Source organism: Globicephala melas, chromosome 21 (genome assembly GCF_963455315.2).
Source record: "Globicephala melas chromosome 21, mGloMel1.2, whole genome shotgun sequence".
NCBI classification, from domain to species: domain Eukaryota; kingdom Metazoa; phylum Chordata; class Mammalia; order Artiodactyla; family Delphinidae; genus Globicephala; species Globicephala melas.
This window is the reverse complement of record NC_083334.1, coordinates 20,822,160-20,845,211: the sequence shown is the minus strand read 5'-3', so window position 1 is coordinate 20,845,211 and position 23,052 is coordinate 20,822,160. Positions and strand designations below refer to the sequence as shown.

The window sequence follows — 23,052 nt, the reverse complement described above, 5'->3', positions numbered from 1 at the left end:
TTCCTCGAGACCTTTGTTTGGAGAGCATCTCTGTGCTTCCTGAACCTTCACCAGGGTTTCCTGTTTGTTAGTGAGTGGCTCAGTTGCAGTTTGGCCTTGGAATGATTTGCAGTCCGATTTTTCCTGTAGCAAATCTGTATTTTCATTTTAGTTGATGCTAGGATGGTATTATGCCTTGCCGTCTGTGGCTTTATGGGTGGGAGTGAGATGTGATACAGTGGAAAGCAGGCCAGACGTTTCCCTTACTTTAAACATTTAATAGTGCACTTATTGATTATATTCTGTACAGATATAGAGCAAGTTATAAACCTCTTATTTACTTTTTTTCACTTAGACTGTATTCATGTAAAGTGTATTTACATTAGCAAAAAACAAACGAAAAAAAAAAAAAACCAAAAAAGCCTTGAGGTACAAAATCCAAAAGAATATCTGAGGTATAAATACAAGCATATTTTAAATAATAATCTTTATCATGCTTTATCTGTGTTGGAAAGCACAGTGGACAGGTAGGCGTACATGTTTCTTAATAGAATGGTATATACAACATATACTCTTACAAATCTCAAAGCCATTAAAGTTGAATATACAAGTATATCTTCATGAGGCACGCTAATATCCAAAATACTCAAATTAAACTCTGATCTGTCCCCTGCCCCCTAATTCTTCAAAGAACCTTTGAAATAACACTGACAATGGTAACTAAATTATAACAAAATAAAAGTCCTTCTTACAACTCTCATTCATACATTATTCACTTTTGATCCACATAAAATAAATTCACTAATACTGTCTTTTGAGCCAACCTTTACCGTTACAGTAAAACCTGTATAAAGACCACCCTTCCAAAGCCCTGCACTAGTGTGTTTTTGATTGTTTGTTTGTTTTTTACTGTGATTACTACTTTCCATTACTACTAAAATATATTTCCAGGGGCTTCATAAAGGAGAAGAAAAAGAAATGTAGGAAAAACAAAATTTAAAAAAACCCTATTTGCTGAGAAGGACAAATCCAATTAACATATGCAGCTTTCAAAAATGCTGTTAATAACCATAACAACAAGCAACTTTTGTGGTTGGGTTAAATTTACAAGGGTTTCCTTGGGACACAGTTTCCTGTGTTCCCATACATAGTGCCTTAAAGAGTTTCTCCTAACATGGAAATGCAAAGAATTTGCGGACACGTAAAAGGTGTTGATATTTGATTCAGGAGTAGATGTTAAGAGTGCTCAGTTTTCACATCTCAACTTAAAAACCAAAAAACAGAACTGTGCTTTGGAGCTAGCAAGGGGGAATTTCCATCCCTGAATTCACCTGTACTGGATAAAAACAACTTTGCTATCTGCAATCAGGTCTAGAGACAAACTGTGTTTAAAATGGGCTATCCAAGTAAATTTATTACAATCACTTTTAAGGTAAAGAAGAGGTTGGTGGAGACGGAAAGTGTTTACTAACTCAGGAAAAAAAAAAAAAAACAGACAAGGGTGGGTTGTCTGACACCCCAAAATAAATGGGTTCACTTTCTGGATAATTCCATGGGTATTAACCTGATGCATCACGATCCTTCTTGGAGGTGTCTCAGTGTGCCAGACACTGTAGCCCAACTTACACATCTATGCCATTCGACCAGCAACAAACACACATACACACACCCCTCTGTGCAAACCTTTCTTTGCTCTTCTCAGCGAGAAAATATGTCAAAGAGGACCAACTATTCCAGTGGATACACCAGTCCCTCCACACACTGCAAAGAAAATGACATAGGTACACGTACACAGACACCGACATCGCAAGAGAATGACGTCTCTTCATTATCTTCCCTAATGTATTTATAGTTTTGCTTCTCAGAAGCAATTCGAATAGGAATACTTTTTTTTTTTTTGCACAGTCATATATTCCAGTCAAGGTCCATAATACAGACCTTAAACGAATAGAAAGCAGCTTTAAAAATGTATCAAATCACTATAGTCAATTCCCACACTCCATCTTGTAGTTTTGTTTCAGGATCAGACACTGAACCCAATCTTCCAAGGACTGGCAAGGGTTCTAGAAACAAAGGCCCAGATAATGGACATGCTTCGGGAATCACCTAGATTTGGTGTCTTTGGTTTCAGTGCTCTGATTACTGAAGGAGTCTCGGATCTTGACAACTTCAGCTGCACACAAATGTCCAAAAGATTTCGTGTACCACTCTGGCATGTGGCCCCTACGACAGACAGGAAAGGAAACGCAAATAAATTATTCGAGTTGGAAAATCCTGAATCAGCTGAAGGGAGTTCTGAATATACTTCTATTTCTTGATCAGCAAAATGTGCGAGCAAAGATCCCTCTTATTATTCCAAAGTAATCTGCTGGCATCTCCATTACACTTTTGGAACCAGAAGTTTCTCAAGGAACAACATATTGAGTGCAGATACTGAGTGAAACTGTTCAGGAAAGAAAGCTCTGGCATGTAGAACAAAAACAGACCATACAGATACTTGCAGTACGGAGCTGTAAAGACTTCAAATGAGGACTTATTTAACAGGAGAGCCACTTTGGAAAGTTTTTAGAGGTTTGTTTTTTTCTTGTTGGTATTGCTGCATTTCGTTCATTTTCTGATAAGAATTCGCACTGATCTATGGCACAAAGTATAGGTCTAATTAATTACTAAAAGGGCATGTCACATTATTCAAACCTCTTTGAATATACAATGAGAAACATCTGATTGCTAATTCGAACTCTCATTTCCTGTGGCTTTAAGTTCATGGCAGAACCACCACATCCACATTGCTTTAGTACCATATTCTCTAAGGGGTGGAAATTAGTAAGTGGTACCCAGAGGACCAAGAAACATGAAGGAGTTACTTTATAAGCACCGCCCTTCACAGAGCATCCAAGATGCAGGGATGTATTCACTCAAGATGTCAAAAAAAAAAAAAAAATCAGCACTAGAACATACCTTAAGTCAGCTCTGCACATGTAGGTGAGTTTGGATTTCCCTGACCCGCAGGGTTCGATTAGATACCTGGCCAGGAGCACATTGACCCTCACTCCCACCACAGGGGCCCGGTCGTGGTCCACGGAGGTGAGTAAAAGGGCACAAGCTCCCTTGGGTAAATTAGTCCTCCATGTTCTGTAGGGACAAAACGAGAGGGGAAAAAAATGGAGTTTCCTGGAAGCCGAGTTTAAAACGGGGCCTCACTCTTAGAGAAGGCAGCTGAAGGGCAGGATGGGGGCCACGCCATGCATCCATTCTTGTGCAAGGACTCCTGAATGACTAACTTCAACAGAGCCCCTTCTGCAGCGGTATTTAAGCTCACACAGGCAGTTCTTGGAAAGAGGACCAATCTGAAGTGGGTCTGAAAACCCTTTTTCTATTTCACAAATGTATTAGAACATGGACATCCAAATGTTAGTCCGTTGGAGAAGTTCTGGACTAATGATGTGACATTTCCTCAAAGATTTTTGGAATTCTTCTTTCAATGATATCTTCAGAGAATTTATGAATCACACATGAATCAGCCTTAACCACAGCTCACTTGGGACCCAAATGTTACTTCCTGGCTTCTGCTGTTTCTAACGAGAAAATCTATCCTAAAGGGGGCAAAAATCAGCTACCACTGAACACGTTCCATGGAATGTGCCTCTCTTTCTGAGCTCGGTTCCAAAAGAGCTCAAACCATTTTCAGGGACGGACACTCTGTTGGAATAAACGAGGATATAGTTTTCATAGTTGGAAGGGTTCAACGCTTTTCTGGAAGCAAACGTTCTATTTTAAATAATGTTGGCATCTTATAACATTCAGTGCCACAGAGGCTCACCCTTGCCGCAGTAATCAGCCCGGAAGCTCTCACCTCAGAACAACGTAGTCCCGAGCGGGGTGGGGCGCCATACTGTTTTGCACATACTGGTAAATCTCAGTTCGGCTGTCCAGGATCTCAATCACTTTTGAATCCAACAAGTCCACGTCCCAGAGGTGCTGCTCTTTAAGTAGGCGCTTTAAGATTTCCTCAGGCGATGCAGGGACTTCAATGGTTGCCCTCCAAAGCCTTAGAGGTGGTCCTTCACTCACCTGGAAAGACGATGTACTCGTCAGTGCTGAGACCATTCCCACACACCTAGTCTCTGAAGGCAAACTACTAGCTGGGTACGTCGTCCTAATGTTTATTTCTGGCTTTAATAGGCTGCTGACCGCAAGTACATTCACGATCAGGCTAGAAAGCAAATAGTACTGCTGGCGTCACCTCCGGTTGTATATGTTTTCCTGGGACCCATATTAGGGTCAATGTAATAAAACTAAGATTTATCTGCACTCCCAAGCCTGCATGGCCATCCGACTGCTCTCATTGTTTCTACTCAAGGTGGTAGAGACAAATCAACAAATACCTCCATGCACCTATCATGCAAAGCAATACAGGATGCCTCTGCCCTTAAGGGGCTTTCAGGTTAACCACCCACCCACCCAGCACTCCCTGCTCATTAAAGGGCCAAGAGAAGAGTGACGGAGAACAGGAGAGAGCCCAAGGGGATTCCAATCAAATGATGGAAATATCTAGGCACGTCACAAAATGCCCAAAGGCCCCATACCATTAGTAAAACATTCCAGGGAATTCTAGTGTGTTTCTGTGGAACCAAAGTATTTCACTAGATATTTTGATTCCCCTGACACATGTTCAATGAGTACTGTTCCTCACTGAACTGGTTTCCACTCTTACCTGGGGAACATGGATCACCTGGCTGCCTAGCTCTATAAGGAAGGGAATGGGTGACAGATCCCCAAGGAGAACTGTGTTGGCAAAAGGGTATCTCGTCTCTGATGAACCCAAGTCCTGACCACTAGAATTCAAATGGCTGACAACGGGGAGATGACATACCTTCTTATAGGATAGCTCAGCCTGCTCAGATGTAGAGTAGCTGACCCAGCCTTTGAATTTCTCTTTGACCTCTTTAAACAGGCTGTCCACACAGTCCTGGAGGAAGTGTTGGTAGCTGGCTGACTCATCATTACAAAGGCGTCCTAATGCTTCTAGGGTAAGTGGCTTCAGCTCTTGTTCGGTGTAGGAATTTCGACATCGGCTCATTTCCTCAGGAACCTGGGAGGGACACGAGAGACATAAAGGAGGTTTGTTGCCCATCAGAGGAAGCGGCAAGATTCTCAAGGCAGTGCAAGCAGTCCAGTCCCCCTGCTTCCAACAGATGGAGGAGTGTCCCTGCCGACCTCATGTGGTATCGTGACGACGCAAGCAGATCACCTTCATAAAGGTACCTAGAAAGCTTATTTTTGTCTGAGGTCCTCTTCTTTAGAAAGTTACAGTAGGAGAGTAAGTGATTAAAATAGGGTGTACGTTGACGAAGACAGATTTTTTTTTAATTGAAGTACAGTTAGTTGATTTACAATAGTTTCAAATGTACAACATAGTGATCCAAAAACTTTACAGATTATGCTCCATTTAAAGTTATTGTAAAATATGGGCTATATTCCCTATGCTGTACAATATATCCTGTCGCTTATTTATTTTATACACAGTAGTCTGTACCTCTTACTCCCCTTGCCCCCCACACCCCTCTTACCTTTCAAGCCACTAGTTTGTTCTCTATTCCTGTGAGTCTGTTTCTGTTTTGTTATATTCATTCTTTGTCTTATTTTTTTAGATTCCACATGAATGCAATAACATACAATACTTGTTTTCCCCTGCCCGACTTATTTCACTAAGCATAATACCCTCCAGGTCCATCCCTATTGTTGCAAATTCAAAATTTCATTCTTTTATTTTTTTAAAATTAAATTAAATTATTTATTTATTTATTTTTGCGATATGCGGGCACTGTTGTGGCCTCTCCCGTTGCGGAGCACAGGCTCCGGACGCGCAGGCTCAGTGGCCATGGCTCATGGGCCCAGCCGCTCCACGGCATGTGGGATCTTCCCAGACCGGGGCATGAACCCATGTCCCCTGCATAGGCAGGCGGACTCTCAACCACTGCGCCACCAGGGGAGCCCCTCATTCTTTTATTTTAATGGCTGAGTAGTATTTCATTTTATACACACACACCCCCTCCCCACCACATCTTCTTTATCCATTAATCTGTTGATGGATACTTAGGTTGCTTCCACTGGCTACTGTAAATAATGCTATGACCATTGGGGTGCATGTATCTTTTTGAATTAGTGCTTTTGTATTCTTTGGATATACTCAGGAATGGAATTGCTGGATCCTAAGGTAGTTCTATTTTTAATTTTTTAAGGAATGGTCATACTGTTTTCCATAGCGGCTGCATCTCAGATACAGAATTTATTTCAGATAATTGGTTACTTCTGCTTTCTAAGTAAAGGGGTATGGAGGTAGGCAAGTTCATTAACATATTAGCTCTAATGAGCTTATACATTATAAAATATATAAATAAGACATTCTCAGACTACATATATAACCTTCAGCTGTGGAAAAGACCTTTTGGTTAAGATGTGAACAAGTTGGGACTTCCCTGGCAGTCCAGTGGTTAAGACTCCACTCTCTCAATGCAGGTGGCACAGGTTCAGTCCTTGGTTGGGGAACTAAGATTCCGCATGCCGCACACTGCGGCCAAAAAAAAGATGTGAACAAGTATGGTGCCCAAGATTTTGTCCTCATTTACATCATCCTTGACAAATAACAAAACTTCCCATCTCCTTACCTGGAAAAGCTTCTTGCACTCAGCAATCATATGGGCTAGCCCTTGAGTGGCAGCAAGATTTTCATTCAAATCTTTCTGATCTGGTTTTCCCAAGCTTTGTTTTCTTTGCATTACCCTAGAGAGAGAAATAAGGGAAGGGAAAGATTCAAATATATATATATATATATATATTTTTTTTTTTTTTGCGGTCCGCGGGCCTCTCACTGCTGTGGCCTCTCCCATTGGGGAGCACAGGCTCCAGACACGCAGGCCCAGCGGCCATGGCTCACGGGCCCAGCCGCTCCATGACATGTGGGATCCTCCTGGACCGGGGCACGAACCCATGGCCCCTGCATCGGCAGGTGGACTCTCAACCACTGCGACACCAGGGAAGCCTCGAAGTATTTATATATTTTTAATCAATGTGTTATTCGAGGAAACCTAAAGGAGAGAAAAAGACTTTCACTGGAGGCTGTCATTAAGTGGTTAAGGAGAGCTTTACTTTGGTGCACAGAAAACATGGAAGGGACTGTCTCCGATGAAATCTAGGTTATTTAAAACCATCACGTTAAATAGGTTCCTATTTAAACAGGGCAGCTTGTAAGGTCTATACGGTGTGGGGTGGCAGGAAGGAAAGGCAGCTTTGAGGAGTATGTGGGTGGCAGGCACTTGTCAAGGGGCTAAACCGGATCATTCTTTCCAGTGTAAATAAGCAGAAGCCCCTCCTGTCAGTGAGAGAAAAGTCTATTGTTTCCTAGAGCTTTTGTCTTAATCTTATCTAATCTCTCTCTTCTGCTCACCTCTAGCTCTCTATCCCATTAAACACAGAACTAGTTAATTAAGCATCGTATGGCTTTCAGAAGCAAAGCTAACTTCACTAGCACAACCAGGCCTCACCCTACAGCTGAGAAATATTTGTCAAATTCCTTTACAGCTGAGGAAAAGGATCAGCAGGATGAATTTAGTAGAAAGGGGTTAGTGACACTTTACCATGAGGCCTTTATACGAAATATTCATATAAGTAAGATGATCCAACTGGTTCTGCCATTTTTTCCTATCAGCATAGGCAAGTTATTCAATACTTACTCAAGTGACCTGCCCTGCAGTCTTGCCTCATGTGTAAAACAGATACTAACTGGAGCTTCACCTCCTACGATTGTTATGAGGATTAAAGAAGATAATCAATGTCCAGGGTGTAGCCCCATGCTGGGGACAGAGTAAGTGCTGAGCAGAAGAGCCTTTGTTATGTTCCAGATTCCTGGACCTCCACAGTCACTTCGATCTTGTCTACATCTAAGGAGAAACTTTGCAACAATGGGCTCAGCTGACTCTTAACTTTGAGGCTCAACGTCATCCTTAGTCATTTCAGATCCAGCTCCTTTCAACTTTCCCATACAGGCCGGCAGCTTGGTTCTACGGAAGAAGCCAAGGCAGCTTGGTTTTATTTATGCAGAAGCCAAGGCAGCAGGGCTCTCGTTCCCCACCCAGTTTTTGAGGTCTGTAAACTCTCTTGTCTGTTTGCCGGCAGAAAGTATGATGACGATGTTACAGAGAGCACTGGGGGGAGGATCAGGGGACACACCTGCCACGGCAAAGCAGTGATGCACATCGCTCTCAAAACCTGGTTGAAACTAGATTGTCTAGGAAGTCACGCCCCCAGGGCCGAGAAGAAAGAATGGAAGCAGCACAAGGGAGAAACTCCTTTTTTCTGGATTCGGGTATGAACCCAACAAAAACACAGGGACAGCCCTACAAGTAAACGGAGGCTTCTTCTGTCTAAAGAACGGAGCATGCGCGTGCGTGTCTCACCATGCACGTGTGCGTCTCAACACCACGCGTGCGCGTCTCACCGTGCACGTGCGCAGCTCACTGGACCCGTACCTTGGAGAGGAATTCTCTCTCTTGAGGGTGTTGAGGTGGAAGAGGGAAGGCGCCAAGCACACGGCCAAGTTGGTGGGAGTCATCTGGTTCTCCTTCACAGCTGCTGTGACATCGCTCAGGAAGTAGAGGAGCGTCTGCAGGACCTCCCTGTTCTCGTCAGGCAGGAGCATGATGGCGGCCTTGATCGCCTGGAGGCGCTGGTCCTTGGGCACATCTGCACGACACCCGCATTTACCCCAGTGATTTTCCATGTACGCTCGCAAGGAAACGTCCCAAAGCAAATAGCGGCATCAAAGACCTCAGCCCAGCACTGAACAAGCACTTGCAAAAAGTGTACTTGAGGTTAATACGGAAGAAATTAGGGATGGCCACCAGCGTCACTACCCTCAAGTGCTTCCTGCCTGTGGAGGAGTTACAAGTTTTAAAAACCCACAACGCCAATATACTCCTGAATCCACCTCAGAGTGCAGCTCCAGATGATGCCTGCTCTTCTCTTTTACTTTACAGTTCTTTACGGTTCTTTCTTTTCTAAGTACTTTTTTGAAACTCCTAGTTTACCATTCTTAATTACTGAACATTATAGGCTATACTTTAGTTTCAACGAGAAATCCTATCAAAGACATACAAGAGGATGAGAACCGAGATTTCTTCACCTTGACTACAAAATGTTCAGCATCTCAGCGGACTCTCCCAATTTCAACTGATCTGTTCATTCTTTAAATGGGGAAAGGAAGATGCTAATATATTCCATTTAAACAACAGATATGTTTAACTAGTAATTTCTTTAAGTTTTAGAAAGCCCTACTGAGAGGCTACTAGAAAAATACACGCTTGAGAAATAAACCCATAAAAATATATAACAATATAATGTAATGTATTATAACATTATATAATATATATGTATAATACAATTATAATGTATTATATATAAATGAATAAAATAATACACGTAGAAAATGTGGAACACAACTTTCAGGTCTCCTTTACTAGGCAAATTTTTCTTTTAAAAGGCGTGCGGTGGAAAACTGAAGTCACTCAAATGCAGCTCCATAGGACAAACTGATTAAACAGCTCCATGGTTACAATACATAACAAATACCTTGGTGGGGGAAATGTGACCTGTGTTTTCATAAAATCTGAAAGGACGAAGCAAATAATGAAATAATCCAGACCAACTCCATTTCTCATAAAATAAAGTCCCACGTGCCAGTTCTAAAGACAATTCAAGCACTGAGAGAAGCTGCTTTTAAATTACATTGCTGTAATAACACACTGAGCCAAGAAAAACACAAGGCTGTAGGAGCTATAATCCTGATCGTGATCATTAATTCAGACCACTGTTTGCTTTAAGCTTTACTTAAAAGTGAGATGGGCATGGGTATTGTTTTCCCAAGTATTTCTGGTAGAAGCTGAGATGAATAGCAGAAAAAGATTATTTATTCGTTTTACAGCAAGATAAAACACACAGACACCTGTGAAACTTTAAACACAACAGGCCCTGCTAGAGAAATGTGAAGCAACTGAAATGCCTACAGACAAGGCGGAGAGAGAGATCTCGGAATCTGCTCTTTTAAGTATCTTAGATAACACTGTTCTGGAAACGAATGAAAAAAACGAGCTCCTGGATCAGAATGTAAAAATGCATAGTTGCTTCGGTAATTAGAGAATGATGACGAGGGCAATTTATTTTTGCATTATTCAACAGGTACACAGAAACCTGTTCCACAAACAAGAAGGCAAGGAAGAAAGAAATCGATGATGTATTTCTAAGAGATCATCATGTAGGTCCAAGAGAATGACATCAAAGGAGGTACAGGTTTCAGCTGACCCCACTTTTCCCCACTGCCAACAACGTCAAGATCAAAGAACACTTACATTGGTAGATCTGCAGAAAGGTTTCCGAGAGTTTGTTCGTCATTAGTGGCTCAGGAAGATCTCGAAAATACTGCTTCAACATGTCTGCCACATCATAAGCAGACTGCCCCTCATAGTTGACACAATCTATGGTGCTTTCATTCATCTGGCGCAGAGCCTGAATCCGGGATTTGACACCTGATTTTCTGAAGAGTCCAACCTATTGTAAAAAAAAAAAAACATTAAGCGTTTCTTCACTGCAAAACTAGAAGAAGATGCATGCATCTGGACTCCCATGATTAAGCGGGACCTGCAGGCAGCGGCTCTCACCTGATCCAGACAGTGGTTGCGGAGGTAGCGCATGGCCTGCTGAATGCTCTGGGGGAGGGGCTGTCCTGTGCGCTGCACGTTGACCGTCAGAGGGACCCCGAATACATGCCGGTCCTTGTAGTCTGGAACCTTGATCCTTTTCATAAACTTGGGCACAGCCCTATTGAAAAAATATTGGGGGTTGGAGGGATGTGTTTACTTGTCTATGTTTCTGTCCATCTGTGCAGTTAAACCCTGTGGGCTCTAGATCTGTGCTAATAAGGTAGCTATTTAAATTTAAATCAAACAGAACTACAAATTCAGTTCCTCAGTTGTATCAGCCACATTTTAAGCACTCACTAGCCATTTGTGGCCAGTAGTTACCATACTGGACTGGGCAAATATAGAACATTTCTACCACCACAGAGAGTTCCATTGGACAGTGATGTTCTACATCCTCTAAGGGCTGGGGCTGTGAGGCCCAGTAACAGCTCCTCAGTTGGGGATTCTCCTTCCACTGGTAACTCTGAGAACTGGGTTTGTGTTCTTAAGGGAGGTGATGGGCTTCCTTACAAAACGGCGGCACAGGAAGGAACAGAAGGAGAAAAGAACAGTCAAGACCCTAAGTAGGAGCTTCAGGACAGAGTTGAAAAACAAGTTCCTATTTGTCCTGAAAATGGACAAGAATCATTTCTAGGTTCTCGATGAGATCCAAAGTATTTAGGGTAAAAAAAAGATCCGGATGAGAAAACAGCAGATGCATGATGTTGGCCTGACATAATGAGAACCAACTCCAGCGCTCAACAGTGGGGGCCAAGCTAATGACCCGAAGTCAAAATAAATTCTCCTGCTGATGACCCCAGAGAATATGACATCTTTAGCTTTCTAAAGGAAGCCGGAGAAGAACAATGAGGGTTTTGTGAGCCTACGCCAGGCTCCCTGGAGTCCTGACACCAGGTCCAGCCGGAGCAGTATATGCAGCAGCAGGAAACCAATGTCATGCATTTAATGCTGTGAAGCAGAAATTTCAGCTCTACAAATGACCTCTCTAAATGGGACAAGAAAGGGCAAGGCCGAACAGGAAGAGAACTTTGTGTAGAATTTCTCCTCACTCCGTGGATTCCCACAGTGCGAGGCTTTAACATTTGGTTTGGACTCACTGGAAAAACTGCCCAGAACCCAGGAGGTATTATGGACTTTCAGATTCTTGAGGGTTCGGTGGTGCTGGTGGGGGCAACCCAGAAATGAGAGCGTAAAGTATGCAGTTTTAAATAGCCAGCCGGGAAACCCTGACTCGAAGCACAGAGGAACACGGCGCGAGGCAGACTGCCTTGACTTTCGAGTGCTTACACAACAGCCATGGCGCGTTACTGTTTATAGCTCTAGGAAAGGTGAAACTGAAGCACACAGCCAAATTTGTGTTTCCATACAGTTAAGTATATGGTATCACGGCTATAAGTGTGCATAATACTCGCTTTGTCGGGGGAGAAAAGCCCAGCGGCGGAATGTGCAAGGAACACATTACGATCTCCACCGAGAATCTGAAGCATGTGGGGATAAACCAGTCAATACTTATTTCTGTCATTCAGAACAAACAACTTCTGTATTTAGCAGGGCTCCCATAATAACAGCCTTTGAACAGGAGATGCTTTGATGCCCAAGTTAACCTCACTATGAGTCCCAAGGAGGGGAGGAGCTGGAGGGAGAAGGGTTACATTGCTCCGCTGACTCTCTGGTTTGCTACCGAGCACTACTCATGAATTGGGCCACTTCTCCATTTTTATAAAGAGCGGTAATTGTGCAACTGGATAATGAACACTTGGACCGGTGAAAAGACTTCAGGATACGCAGCTGACAGTGCAGAATGCGCTGGGATGTCAATGTACAGACATTTCTCTGCTTTGCACTCAGTAGGAAAATTAAAATATGCACATAATGGGTCCTATCCATGACCCATCCAGCCCGACAGTCTGCATCTCACACCATACACACCAAGGGCCATACTTCTGAAAGTATGGACAGCTCAATAAATTTTATCTTCATATATTATTTTAGTCTATGATATCTTAGAGTGGTGAATTCCTTAAAATGATTATCCACTGCTTAAGAGTCTGTTGGAAAAAACAAAACTAAACTCTTTAGTTCAGGTAGATTCTTGTGATGCTGCAAATACTCCCATCAAAAATGATTTCTAAAAATGTGCACAAAGAGGGGTACAAAACCAGGTACTGTACATGGAGCATGTCAGAGTTGGTCTCATAACCTTCTGACCTAAACAGTTTTCTTCCTTTCCTTCCCAGTTATGATCTGATCCTGTACGTGTATTTGCCTGTGGTGGGCTATTCCCACCACTGGGAAGGAAGCGCCTGGACAATGAGATGGAAGAGTCGAGCATGCTCATCCCATCAACTGGCACTGAAAACTCAACCAGCCCTGATGGAAACTCCCTAAAGCTAGATTGGCTTAAGCAGGGTCAAAGGGAGCCTCAAGAGTGCAGAAACTGACGGCATTAGGATGATGGACTAAAGATCCAGGATGCAACTGTCACATCCTCAGTGTTGGGAGAGCACTGGTTGAGAACATTTTCAAATACAGTTCACTGGACAGTTTAAACCCTTACCAGCTAAAACCATGCTTATTAGAAGGCGTGTATTTCTCCAGCAGGGCGGTCAACTTCAGGAGGGAGTATTTCTGCAGCAGGTTCATCTGGGCCACAGATTGGCAGTTAATCTGCAGCGATACAGAGTTTAAGCTCGGCCGATGAGAGCTCTGGAAACTGTGCCATCTCAGCCTGTGCCTGAGAGAGAAGGCGGGGAATGTGAGTGAGTACGAAAGCTTTTTAATGGGTCGATGCAGAGTCAGCAGTGGGCCGCTCACCGGCCTCTTATCTTAGGAACTGAGAAGACTCAACTTCCATTCCAGTCTTTTTTTCCCCCCGTGGTAAAATATATATAACGTAAAATTTACTGTCAACCACTTTGAGTGCACAGGTAAATACACTAAGTATTAAGTACATCCACAGTGTGGTACAACCATCCGTACCATCCATCCACAGAACCTACTTCATTCGTCTTCCCAAACTGAAGCTCTGGTACCCACTGAACAGTGCTCACTCTTTTAGGGTGGTAGGATTTCCCCGTCTGTCACTTTCCTTAGCAACTTTCGTGGCTGTGAATGTCGGACTTATTCCCACCTCCCTACGCAACAAGCAGAAGCAGCCTCCTGATCCCTCCTCCTCAAACTGGGTGGAGAAGGGAAGAAAAGCTCTTACCTGCTGGACCGAGTCAGGGAGGCCCCGACCCCAGAATCCCTCCTTTCCGGGATGTCTGAGGGCTCCTCGGGTTCGTTCAGTGAGTTGCCCGTGCTGTCCAGGTCGCTGGGGGTGGCTCGGTCATTGTCGACGTCCAGGTGTATCTGCTTGGGAGAGGACGGGCATGGAGAGACCGAGTCCAGGGCCGAGTCTGAGTCTCCCTCGTCTGAAAATTTCTCCGACCACTGGTTGACTATCCTCTGCATCCCCTTCACGTGGTAGAGGATGTCGTCCAGCTCGGGGAAGATGTCCTCGTTCTCCAGGTCGGCCAGGTCACCGGAACTGGAGTAGAGGATGGAGCCGGGCACGTTGTCATAGATACTCAGGCGGCTGGTCATGGAGCTTGAGGAATTGCGTCTCTTAAGCTCCTTGGGGCTGTCGCTGCTGTTTTCCCTCCTCAGGCTGATATGGCCAGGGCCGTGGAAGCTTCCAGTCCTCCAGTTCACAGAGCTGCTATTCCCTGAGGGAGAGAAGTTGCCGTTGGAGAGGGCTTTGGGGAAAGTGCCAGGCTTGTGATCTTCTGGGATGTAGAACACCGCGTCCTCCGGGTAGCTCTCGCAGTTTTTAAAGTTCTGTTCCATAACGTTGTTGAACGTGGACTGATTGAACGGATCGAAGCCCTCTAGGTACATGCCTCCCCGCTTGTTGCAGGCACTGAGGCTCCGGGTCCTGGTGACGGGACTGGGCGTGCTGACGTTGCTGCTGGTCTCGGACTGGCTGCTGCTGCTGCTCGTCTGCGTGGAGTTGGAGACGCTCCTCTTCCGCACCGCGGGGACGTTGATGCGGTTGCCGTTGAGGGCGGAGATCTCCACGCAGTTCAGCTGCTTGAGCTTCTCCTCGTCCACCCCCTCCTGCAGGATGGGCCCGCTGATGATCAGCCCCAGCTTGGACGGCACCTTGTGCTTGCTGTGGTGGGAGCCCTTGAGCCTCAGGCTCTCCATGCGTTTCAGCAGGCTGTGCGTCTTGGACTTGGTGTTCTTCTCGTGGCCTTTCACGCTGAAGCTGAAGCTGGACAGTTCCTTGGGAGAGGGCAGGCTGCAGAAAGAGTCATCGTTGCCGACGAAGGTACCGGAGGAGCAGACGCTGGTGACGGAGTTAGTCCGGGCCGTCGCCGCGCCCCCGAGGTGGGTCGCTTGCGTGGCGAGGCTGCTGGTGCTGCTGAGGCTGCGGACAGAAGCCACCTCCTGGCGCTCGCTGAGGTCCGTCAGCACGCTTTCACGGCTGGGGGCGCTCTTCAGGTGGGGATCGTCTGGGGACCCAGGGATGGGGTCCTGCTTTGGAGAAAAGACATCGAACTCTTCAAGCCGGGACCACCTCTTGCTGTCCCTCTGGAAAGTCCATTTGGCACTTATCGCGCAAGGCTCATCCTCGTCCGAATCCTCACTCTGCAGAGACAGAACAGAACCGCTCATGCCCTGGGACTGGCAGGCCGCAGGGGGAAGTATGTGCGCCAAGGGCCAGGGGCCAGGAGACTGATCATAACGCCAGCCGTGTCACTTCCCCCTTGCATCTTTATTTTATTATTTTTTAAAAATAACCAAGATGTATGTAAAGAATGTAACAGGAAGAAGCCTGACCATGTGTTTCAAGCGAAACAGGAGTTATTTAATGGAGACACTGGGATCTATAGGCTGCTCTTCAATTGCTCACAGAGGAAACCTCTGAGATCTGTGAAAATTCCAGGCATGTAAAATATTTTGAACTGGAGTTAGCAATGGGTAGGACTCCCTCTGGTCTGCCTTTAATTTTGCTGTCTGTTGATAGTATGTGTTTATATTCCCTTTTGCAATTAAAATGGTGGTTTTCAAACACTTTAAGAAGAGGGGTCACCGAAATCTCTAGCTACCCTAAAAGTACACAAGATCTCCTCTAACAGATTAACGGAGACACAAAGCAAGGTGAGCCGTCCCATCTCTTCAGTGGGTCAGTGGGTACTTCTCAGCCTCTTACCTGTTCCTTTTCGTTCCCTCCCCCACCAACACGGGAACCAGAGTTAATGCCACAAGTGTCTTGTGACGTTTCAACCTCAGACATGCTCCAGCCTTTTAACAAGGCTTCACAAGTACCCAGTCCTGACAGCACGTAACATTCACAAACACGAAGTAACATCCCCGCTGCTGATGCCTGATTTACCGGTGGGACTCAGGGTTACCGTGTGACAGACTACTGCGTCAAAGCCCTTGAGGCGGGATCTCAAAAGGCACAGTTCAGCGTGAAGCATGTCCTTCCCACTGGTGTGGAGAATCTCCTGTGACCAGAGTTTCCCAGGACAGTGAGTGGAGAGCATTAAACGCTGACTTGCAGGCTCCTCTCCACAGCTCAGCGGGTGTGAGGTTCCAGCTCATTTGTTTAAAAGGTTTAACTCCCCCAAGAAGGCAGCTTGCTGTAGGTTAGATAATTAAAATGGGTACTCTGAACAGTCAGAAATATGTTCTTTGACCACACTTACTCCTGTTTACTCTAATTTGTGGCACTCACTCCCACTACTACACCCACCTCTTCTCCTAAGATCTCGTAAGACGTCCTCACATTTCATACACAGAAGAAAATACCATCTGAATCAGTTACGTGCCACCATTTCACTAGAATGTGTGGGATTTCCTGTCCTCCGTCTTCCTCCTCTCATTCCTTTTCTCCCTCCAAATCTCTATTATTCTTCCATATCCTACCAGCCAGCCTTCACTGCCATCCCTACGGCTTCAAAACACAGTTACTGTTACATATGGGAAGACAGAGTTCCCAAGAACTTCCGCTTTAATTTCTGGAAGGAGGCAATGCAAAAGCCACCGGAATTCCTTAAGCCTCATCCGTTTAATATGTCATAGGCATTGAGCTAATGGGGCAAAAATCACAGATGATCTTTTCAGATCAAAAACAGCAGGCAAGACACAATTTACTGGCTGGCCGCAGCTCTTGGTTTCCACTACATAAGGCCACACAGCTTTTGGTAAACCTGACTGGATTATAACATTTAAAATGTCGATAGTTTTGGACCACGGAAGTAAGAGTTTGAGAGACAAAATGTATCACAAAATTCAGAACCCAGTTGTTGATCTGCCCCCTTTCCTCCCACCACGCTCTCCATGTTATACACTCACTCTCTTCCGATGAGGACTAATTTCCAGCTTCATCACCGCGCATTTGTTTAAAGTATTCAGACGCCTACAGAGCAAAGAAATAACATTAGCAGAGACAGGAAACCACTGATGGGTGGATCAATATTTTTTCCAAACAGCTGACGTGTTTAATCGAGCTTCTTTGAATCCATTAATATCTATAATATAGAAGAGTACTTGAAACTTCTTTAAAAAGTGAATAGTTTAAAAATATTTATGTTTCACAAGTTTTCTCATTTAAATTTAATATTACTATTTTATAGTAAAATGGCACACTGTGGTGGTTCTGTCCGGTGCCTCTTATTCCTCACAGAACAAGCGACCCTCAATGAGGACAGTTATTCTTTCAACAACCCCTAGGTTGAGTCATTAGGTATCTCCACCCAGTGCCAAGAAATAAAAGGCAGTGATGTCTTCTTTCACAGAAAAAGAAACATGAACAAGGAACCAAGCAGAGTTGCTCGTAAATAAAGTGTATTCTATCTCAAATCAAAGTTCAAATATAAAAATAATCTCTGACAAATAATAACCTTAGACAGCCTGTTAAAAAATGCAGTAAGTTCTGTATAGAAGTGTGAGCCCTCTTTAACACCCAATTCTTTTTTACAACTTCCCATACAGGACAGGATAATGCGTGGTATAGCCGCAGCAACAGCATAAATGACTAATTTAAAAACCTGTATACTTCAGCTTCAAGGGTCAACATCTTTAAGAGTTCAAACATAAGCACTTGAATCAGATTCTTCTTTGGAACAGGAGTCACATTTTTACTCTGAATATTTTTTACCCCTGCCAAAGAGTAATAATTTAAAATAAGGAAAGTAATTTAGCTTCACTGAAAATGAAGTACTTAAAACAAAACAAAACAAAACCCACCTCAATGGTAAGTAATGAAATAGCTGAAAAAAAGAAGCCCTTTACACGTGCAGGAATAAATGGCACGTAAAAGTCTGCAGGACAGCTTTTCAAGCCCCAGTTCTTTCTAACATCTTCCAGATGATCATCGCTTAGTCTTCCTCAAACGGACCTTTAACCTCTCTGCCGTCTGGTACCATCAGTTTTCCAATTTTTCCTAAGATTGCAATTCTTCCACTTCCACAGGACAAGCGCATTTAATTCACACAAACTCAAACTGACCATGAGTCCTCTTCAAGGCTCTATCTTTCTGATCCTGTTCTTGCAGCCTGTCTAACAACTTGGATGCAGGAGGGTAGAAAGTATTTTTGCCTGCTGATAAGACTGCCTTTGATTTCACAGATTATGTGGTAGCCTGCTTATAGGATAAACAAAGATAACCCAGAGCACCTATGTTCAGGAAAATTCTCTCTCATGATGGAAAGGGAAAGAAAACAAAATAACTAAAAAACACATCCACAGACATTAAAACGAGTGGATATAAAGTCCCTCTCTAAGGGGCATCCATTACTTAAATGACTTCTACCCACAGTGTTTTAGTTCTCCAATGTTTTTAAGATTTAAAGAATCGGGAGGGTCACAGCTAGTCTTAGGTCTGGGTTTCATTAATCAAACCTGTTAATCAAATACCCATTTGACATCATTTGGGCTGTAATGGTTGAGGGGTGTTTATAACCCAGTTTACTAGGCGTGGATGCCTGTAGGGGTGGGGGAGGGACTTGCTTCACAAGCTCCAGATTTGAGTCAAACGGAAGGGGCCAAGGGGGTCATTTTTGTAAAGGTCAGTGTTACCTTTTTCTCTCCGTAGCACCCAGCTAATGGCGCTTCGAGACTGAAGCCCAGAAGTTATTCCCCGAGGTCTCCGTGGGATTCATTTGACCCCTAGGAACCTCCAAAGTGGTGGGGTGTTACCGATTTAGAGACGTTACGGACACGAGGTAGCAGTTCTGCCTTGCCGAGTCGGGGCCGCGTTCTAGGTCAGGCATTGCGCCTGGAGCCTCATGTGTGTTATTTCGCCTTGATCCTCACAACAACCCTATGGTAGAGATATTACTATTTATCTTCATTTTATAGATGAGGAAATGGGGGCTTGGAGTGGACACAAACCTTGTCCAAGGCCACATGACTAAAACATGGTGGCTCTGGCCCTCAAAAACAATACCTTCTGCATTCCTTTCTAAAATAAATGTTAATCGTGATAATACAAGGGAGCAGCTTCTATCCTAAGTACGGCTCCCTCCAGTGAGTGGCAGAGCACTGGTATCTCCCACTGTCTGTCCAGAAGCCCTGGCCTTTCCCACCCCACAGGGCCCTCACTGGCTCAGCTCCTCAGGAATGTGTCAGTCTTATCTGCTGGGCAACTTGTACTCTGCTCTGAGGGGGGAGGGAGCACAGGGTGAGCCATCAAAGGTTCAAGAGCTTTGCTGGAGGGAGCCGCAAGCGCCCTGATAAAAGCATGGCAGGCAGGGATCTGGGCCTCAAGTATTCCAAGTGAAAACAGGGAAAGCAGAAGAGAAGTGAGAAAGGAAAAAGGAATGATTTCCCAAGTAGACCTGACAAATAAAAATTGTTCCAATCCTTTCTTGGCAATAATGCAATTGCTTTTCTTTTAATAGGACCAAAACAGTAACGTAGTTGAAATCTACTACGTGGCCAGCTGCTTCACAGAGCTTAGGCACTTCAAGGGCTGTTTTACAATAAAGTGCAGACTGGAGATGATACTACGGATATCTATTTGTCATTACATGATTATCACCTTATTTGCATAATTCTTTGCTGTACTCATAGGAGTCAGTTGTAATCCCAAAGGAAGATAGCGAGATGGGATATTTTTCAGAAACTATAAAGAGAAAGAATATTTCATAAAAGGTATTGTAAGAGTAGGTCACAGTTTGCATTATCACCTGTATACGCGTCAAGACAAGCGAATTACTCCTCCAGTATTGATACTGAATGTGATACTCTCAGAATCTGGGCCTTATCATCAGGGTTGGATTATACAGCAAAGCTAGCAAGATTGGGACAAAAGGCAATCTCTCCAAGGAAACAAGTACGTTTATCCCTTACAAGTGTGTGTGTAAGAATGCTGGTTAGCAATCTATACCCCAAAAATCTAGTGGTTGCATACTTACAACTTTTGGTCATTACAAACTATTGAAGACAGTATCATTAACATTCTCAAGAAAACATTAAGCTACAAGTTTTCTGCTCTAAGTAGACTATTTTAAGAGATCAGCTCCTACCAGATTTTTGACCAAAGGAGCTTTAAGATTTGCAAAAGTTATAAGTACATGAATGTTTATAATAATCATTAAGCAGAACATGGGAGTGTATACTAGTGTGTACATGGGAGTACTCCATCCGTGTGTATGTGGGGGGGGCTGGGGTAGGGGGGCGGCAGGAAAGAGAAACCATGTAACAATTATTTCGTTCAAAACAAATCTAAAAATGTTTTACTTAAAGTAAAAATATTAAATATTTAATAATATTTTATTAAGGTAAAACTTTTCAGCTGCGTTTTTGTAACTAATTACCGTATATATTTAAAATCAACTGCTCAAAATATTTCAACAAGGCAAAAGATGGAGGTCTACAAAAAAGTCCGTCCGTCTAGAAAAAAACTTGACAAATGACAAGGCAAAATTTCAAACACTGTAGATTCAAGATTTGCTGGCCCTTTGAATTTCACGGGCTGAGAGAGTACATGGAAGAGGCCAGTCTAGCAGATGAGATGAATATCACATCATCAGTTAAACAAGTATCCTCAACTACTCTGCTGACAGCTCAGGACCTGTAGTGCCTTTTCAAGGAAGATGCCTGTCCCCACCTTTTTCTTCAGAACATTTGTTTAGCCCTCTCGAAGGAAAATCATTTGCCATGAGAAGTCTATTTATGCGAACACGTGGACAAGAGACCTTGGGTTTTCCATTACAAACAAGCTGATGACTGTTCCTGTGAATTCTGACCCCAACCTCAAGCCTTTCTCCACATACTCAACTCTGGGTGTCGGTTTTAGGCCTAATAATTTTTAAAGCACTTGACATCCATCACTGCATTTCCTTCTTACATTTAACATATGAGATATTATTCTACACATGAGAGAAACTGAAGCCGAATCAGAATACACTTGCAGAATCCAAAGAGATCAAGGTCTAGTTGTTTTCAGGCTCTTCTTTTTGCAAAAGATCTAAGAGTATAGATTTACTCCTTTTAAAGGGAGGCAGCTTCTCTGATGGCGTTAAGAGCCAGTGTAGCCAGTGTGAATCACAAAGTACGGAGGATGCCCTTATCCCCAGAAGAGGGTAACTACGTTTCAAACTGATATTTAAAAAAAGAAAAAGAAATTCAAGAATCTAATCACGATCCTTTGGGCTGCAATGCTGCAGTGATATTTTTATGACCCAGGAATTCCTAAGCTGTGGCTGCTGTTCAGAGGGCACGCTCACTAAGTAGCCTGAAATGTGTGAAATGCATGATCTGACGCAGTAACCTAGTAAATATTTCCTAGGTTACATCTTAGGAGTGATGTCATCTCTATGCATTATCACCCATGATGAACTGAAAAGAAATTAATTCTGCTCCACAGCTAAGCATTCAAACATTTCAAAAATGTCTGGAGTAGTTTATATTCCAGATGCAGACTCCTTCTCTCCTAAACTGTGTTGGTGAAATTTTTTCATTCCAGATGACATAGCTATGATATTACACTCTAGGGAGTGGGGTGGGGAGTTGGAATTAAGTTTCTTCCAGAAAAAGTGTACAAACCCTGGACATTTCTAAGCAATCATTCCATTGGATTTGAAAAGTGACAGTATTTCTGTGGTTAATGTGACATTTTTTTCTTTCTTAAGCCAGGAGAACTAGTCTATTACTCCATTTTAAACATCCTACCTATCTTCCCCTAAAACCCTGCTTAACTTAAGTGCTTCAGAAAACACTGTATTACATAAGAGAGGCAAAAATAGTACTTTCACAAAGCTACAACTGCATTCTTTGCCTATAAAGGGGAAATAAATCCCGGGTGCCATTCAACCTTAATGATGTTTTTCCAAGTTAAAATTAATATTGAAATTAAAAGAAAATTGTTTTAATTTTACGATCAAATCGACAAGTGAATTTTGTTCATGTATAATTTTTTTTCTCCAGAGTTCAGCTTTGATGGTTTATAGGTTTTGAGAAAAATTCAAAGGATGATTAACTTAAAATGAATAATATGTCATGAAGAGTCAGCGAGGAGTATCAGTGTCCTGTCATTTTCTGCTGCGTGTTTTATTACTTCCATTTCGTTAAACCCTGCGAGCTGCTCCTCCGCCTGAAGATCCACCAGCACCACGAACGTGGGTTTCTGAACAGTTTTGTTCACATTTCCCATCAATGCTCCTTTGCTGCCTGTCTACTTTATGTTAAAGGCTGTGCTGAGTTACTTTACAGCCTTAGTTAACCCTACTGTTAGGACGGTGTGCCTGGGGAAGCTGAAGAGTTGCGGAAATGCTTTCCTGGAATTCAAGCAACGGCCCTCCTGCCACTAGTCTGCCACAGCCCCTACTTCCATCTGTCCCTCTGAGCGTCATTTCCATTCAATACAACAGAGGCTCTGAGTTGGCGAGGGTACCTGGCTGGGACTGCACAGTCAACTGCACTGCCTTAACCCCCCTATTCCAAGTTTCCAAACTTCCTGGACATTGTCTGCTCTAGCAGTCGTATGAGCACATTCCAGGACAGTGCTATTTGAATGGCAATACTAAATGACAGGAAGTTACTTATTCTAATCAAAAGGCCTATGATTTATAATGAAGTAAATCACTATATCCATTTACGGATCAAAACCTTGACATATTTAGAACAAAAGCAATCTCATCAGTGATAAGTACTATGTTCTTTAAAAAGAAGAAAAGAGAAAGAAAACACTCAAAGTATTTCCTTTTACCTGCACAAAGCCTCAATAGCATCTCTGTCCAAAAAATCATGCTCTCTCTTGACCAAGGAAATATCAATGGGGAACAGGAGATCTATAAGAAAAAGAAAAACAAATACGTTTATT

At 43.5% G+C, this 23,052-nt stretch overlaps 1 protein-coding gene across 3 annotated transcripts in view; it reads right to left on the bottom strand.

The window, feature by feature from the left end:
• Positions 1–1,456: 1,456 nt before the first annotated feature.
• Positions 1,457–23,052, bottom strand: part of DLC1 (DLC1 Rho GTPase activating protein) — a 398,279-nt gene continuing 376,683 nt past the window's right edge. For all 3 annotated transcript variants that reach the window (XM_030832119.3, XM_060291418.1, XM_030832139.3), the window contains 12 exons: positions 22,939–23,020; positions 17,079–17,142; positions 13,942–15,365; positions 13,291–13,467; positions 10,692–10,851; positions 10,383–10,581; positions 8,508–8,721; positions 6,648–6,762; positions 4,853–5,071; positions 3,833–4,050; positions 2,938–3,111; positions 1,457–2,202 (listed from right to left, as the gene is read on the bottom strand). In XM_030832119.3, the coding sequence (XP_030687979.2) occupies positions 2,082–2,202; positions 2,938–3,111; positions 3,833–4,050; positions 4,853–5,071; positions 6,648–6,762; positions 8,508–8,721; positions 10,383–10,581; positions 10,692–10,851; positions 13,291–13,467; positions 13,942–15,365; positions 17,079–17,142; positions 22,939–23,020 (3,167 nt within the window). In that variant the 3' untranslated portion in view covers positions 1,457–2,081. The remainder of the gene's footprint in view (positions 2,203–2,937; positions 3,112–3,832; positions 4,051–4,852; positions 5,072–6,647; positions 6,763–8,507; positions 8,722–10,382; positions 10,582–10,691; positions 10,852–13,290; positions 13,468–13,941; positions 15,366–17,078; positions 17,143–22,938; positions 23,021–23,052) is intronic.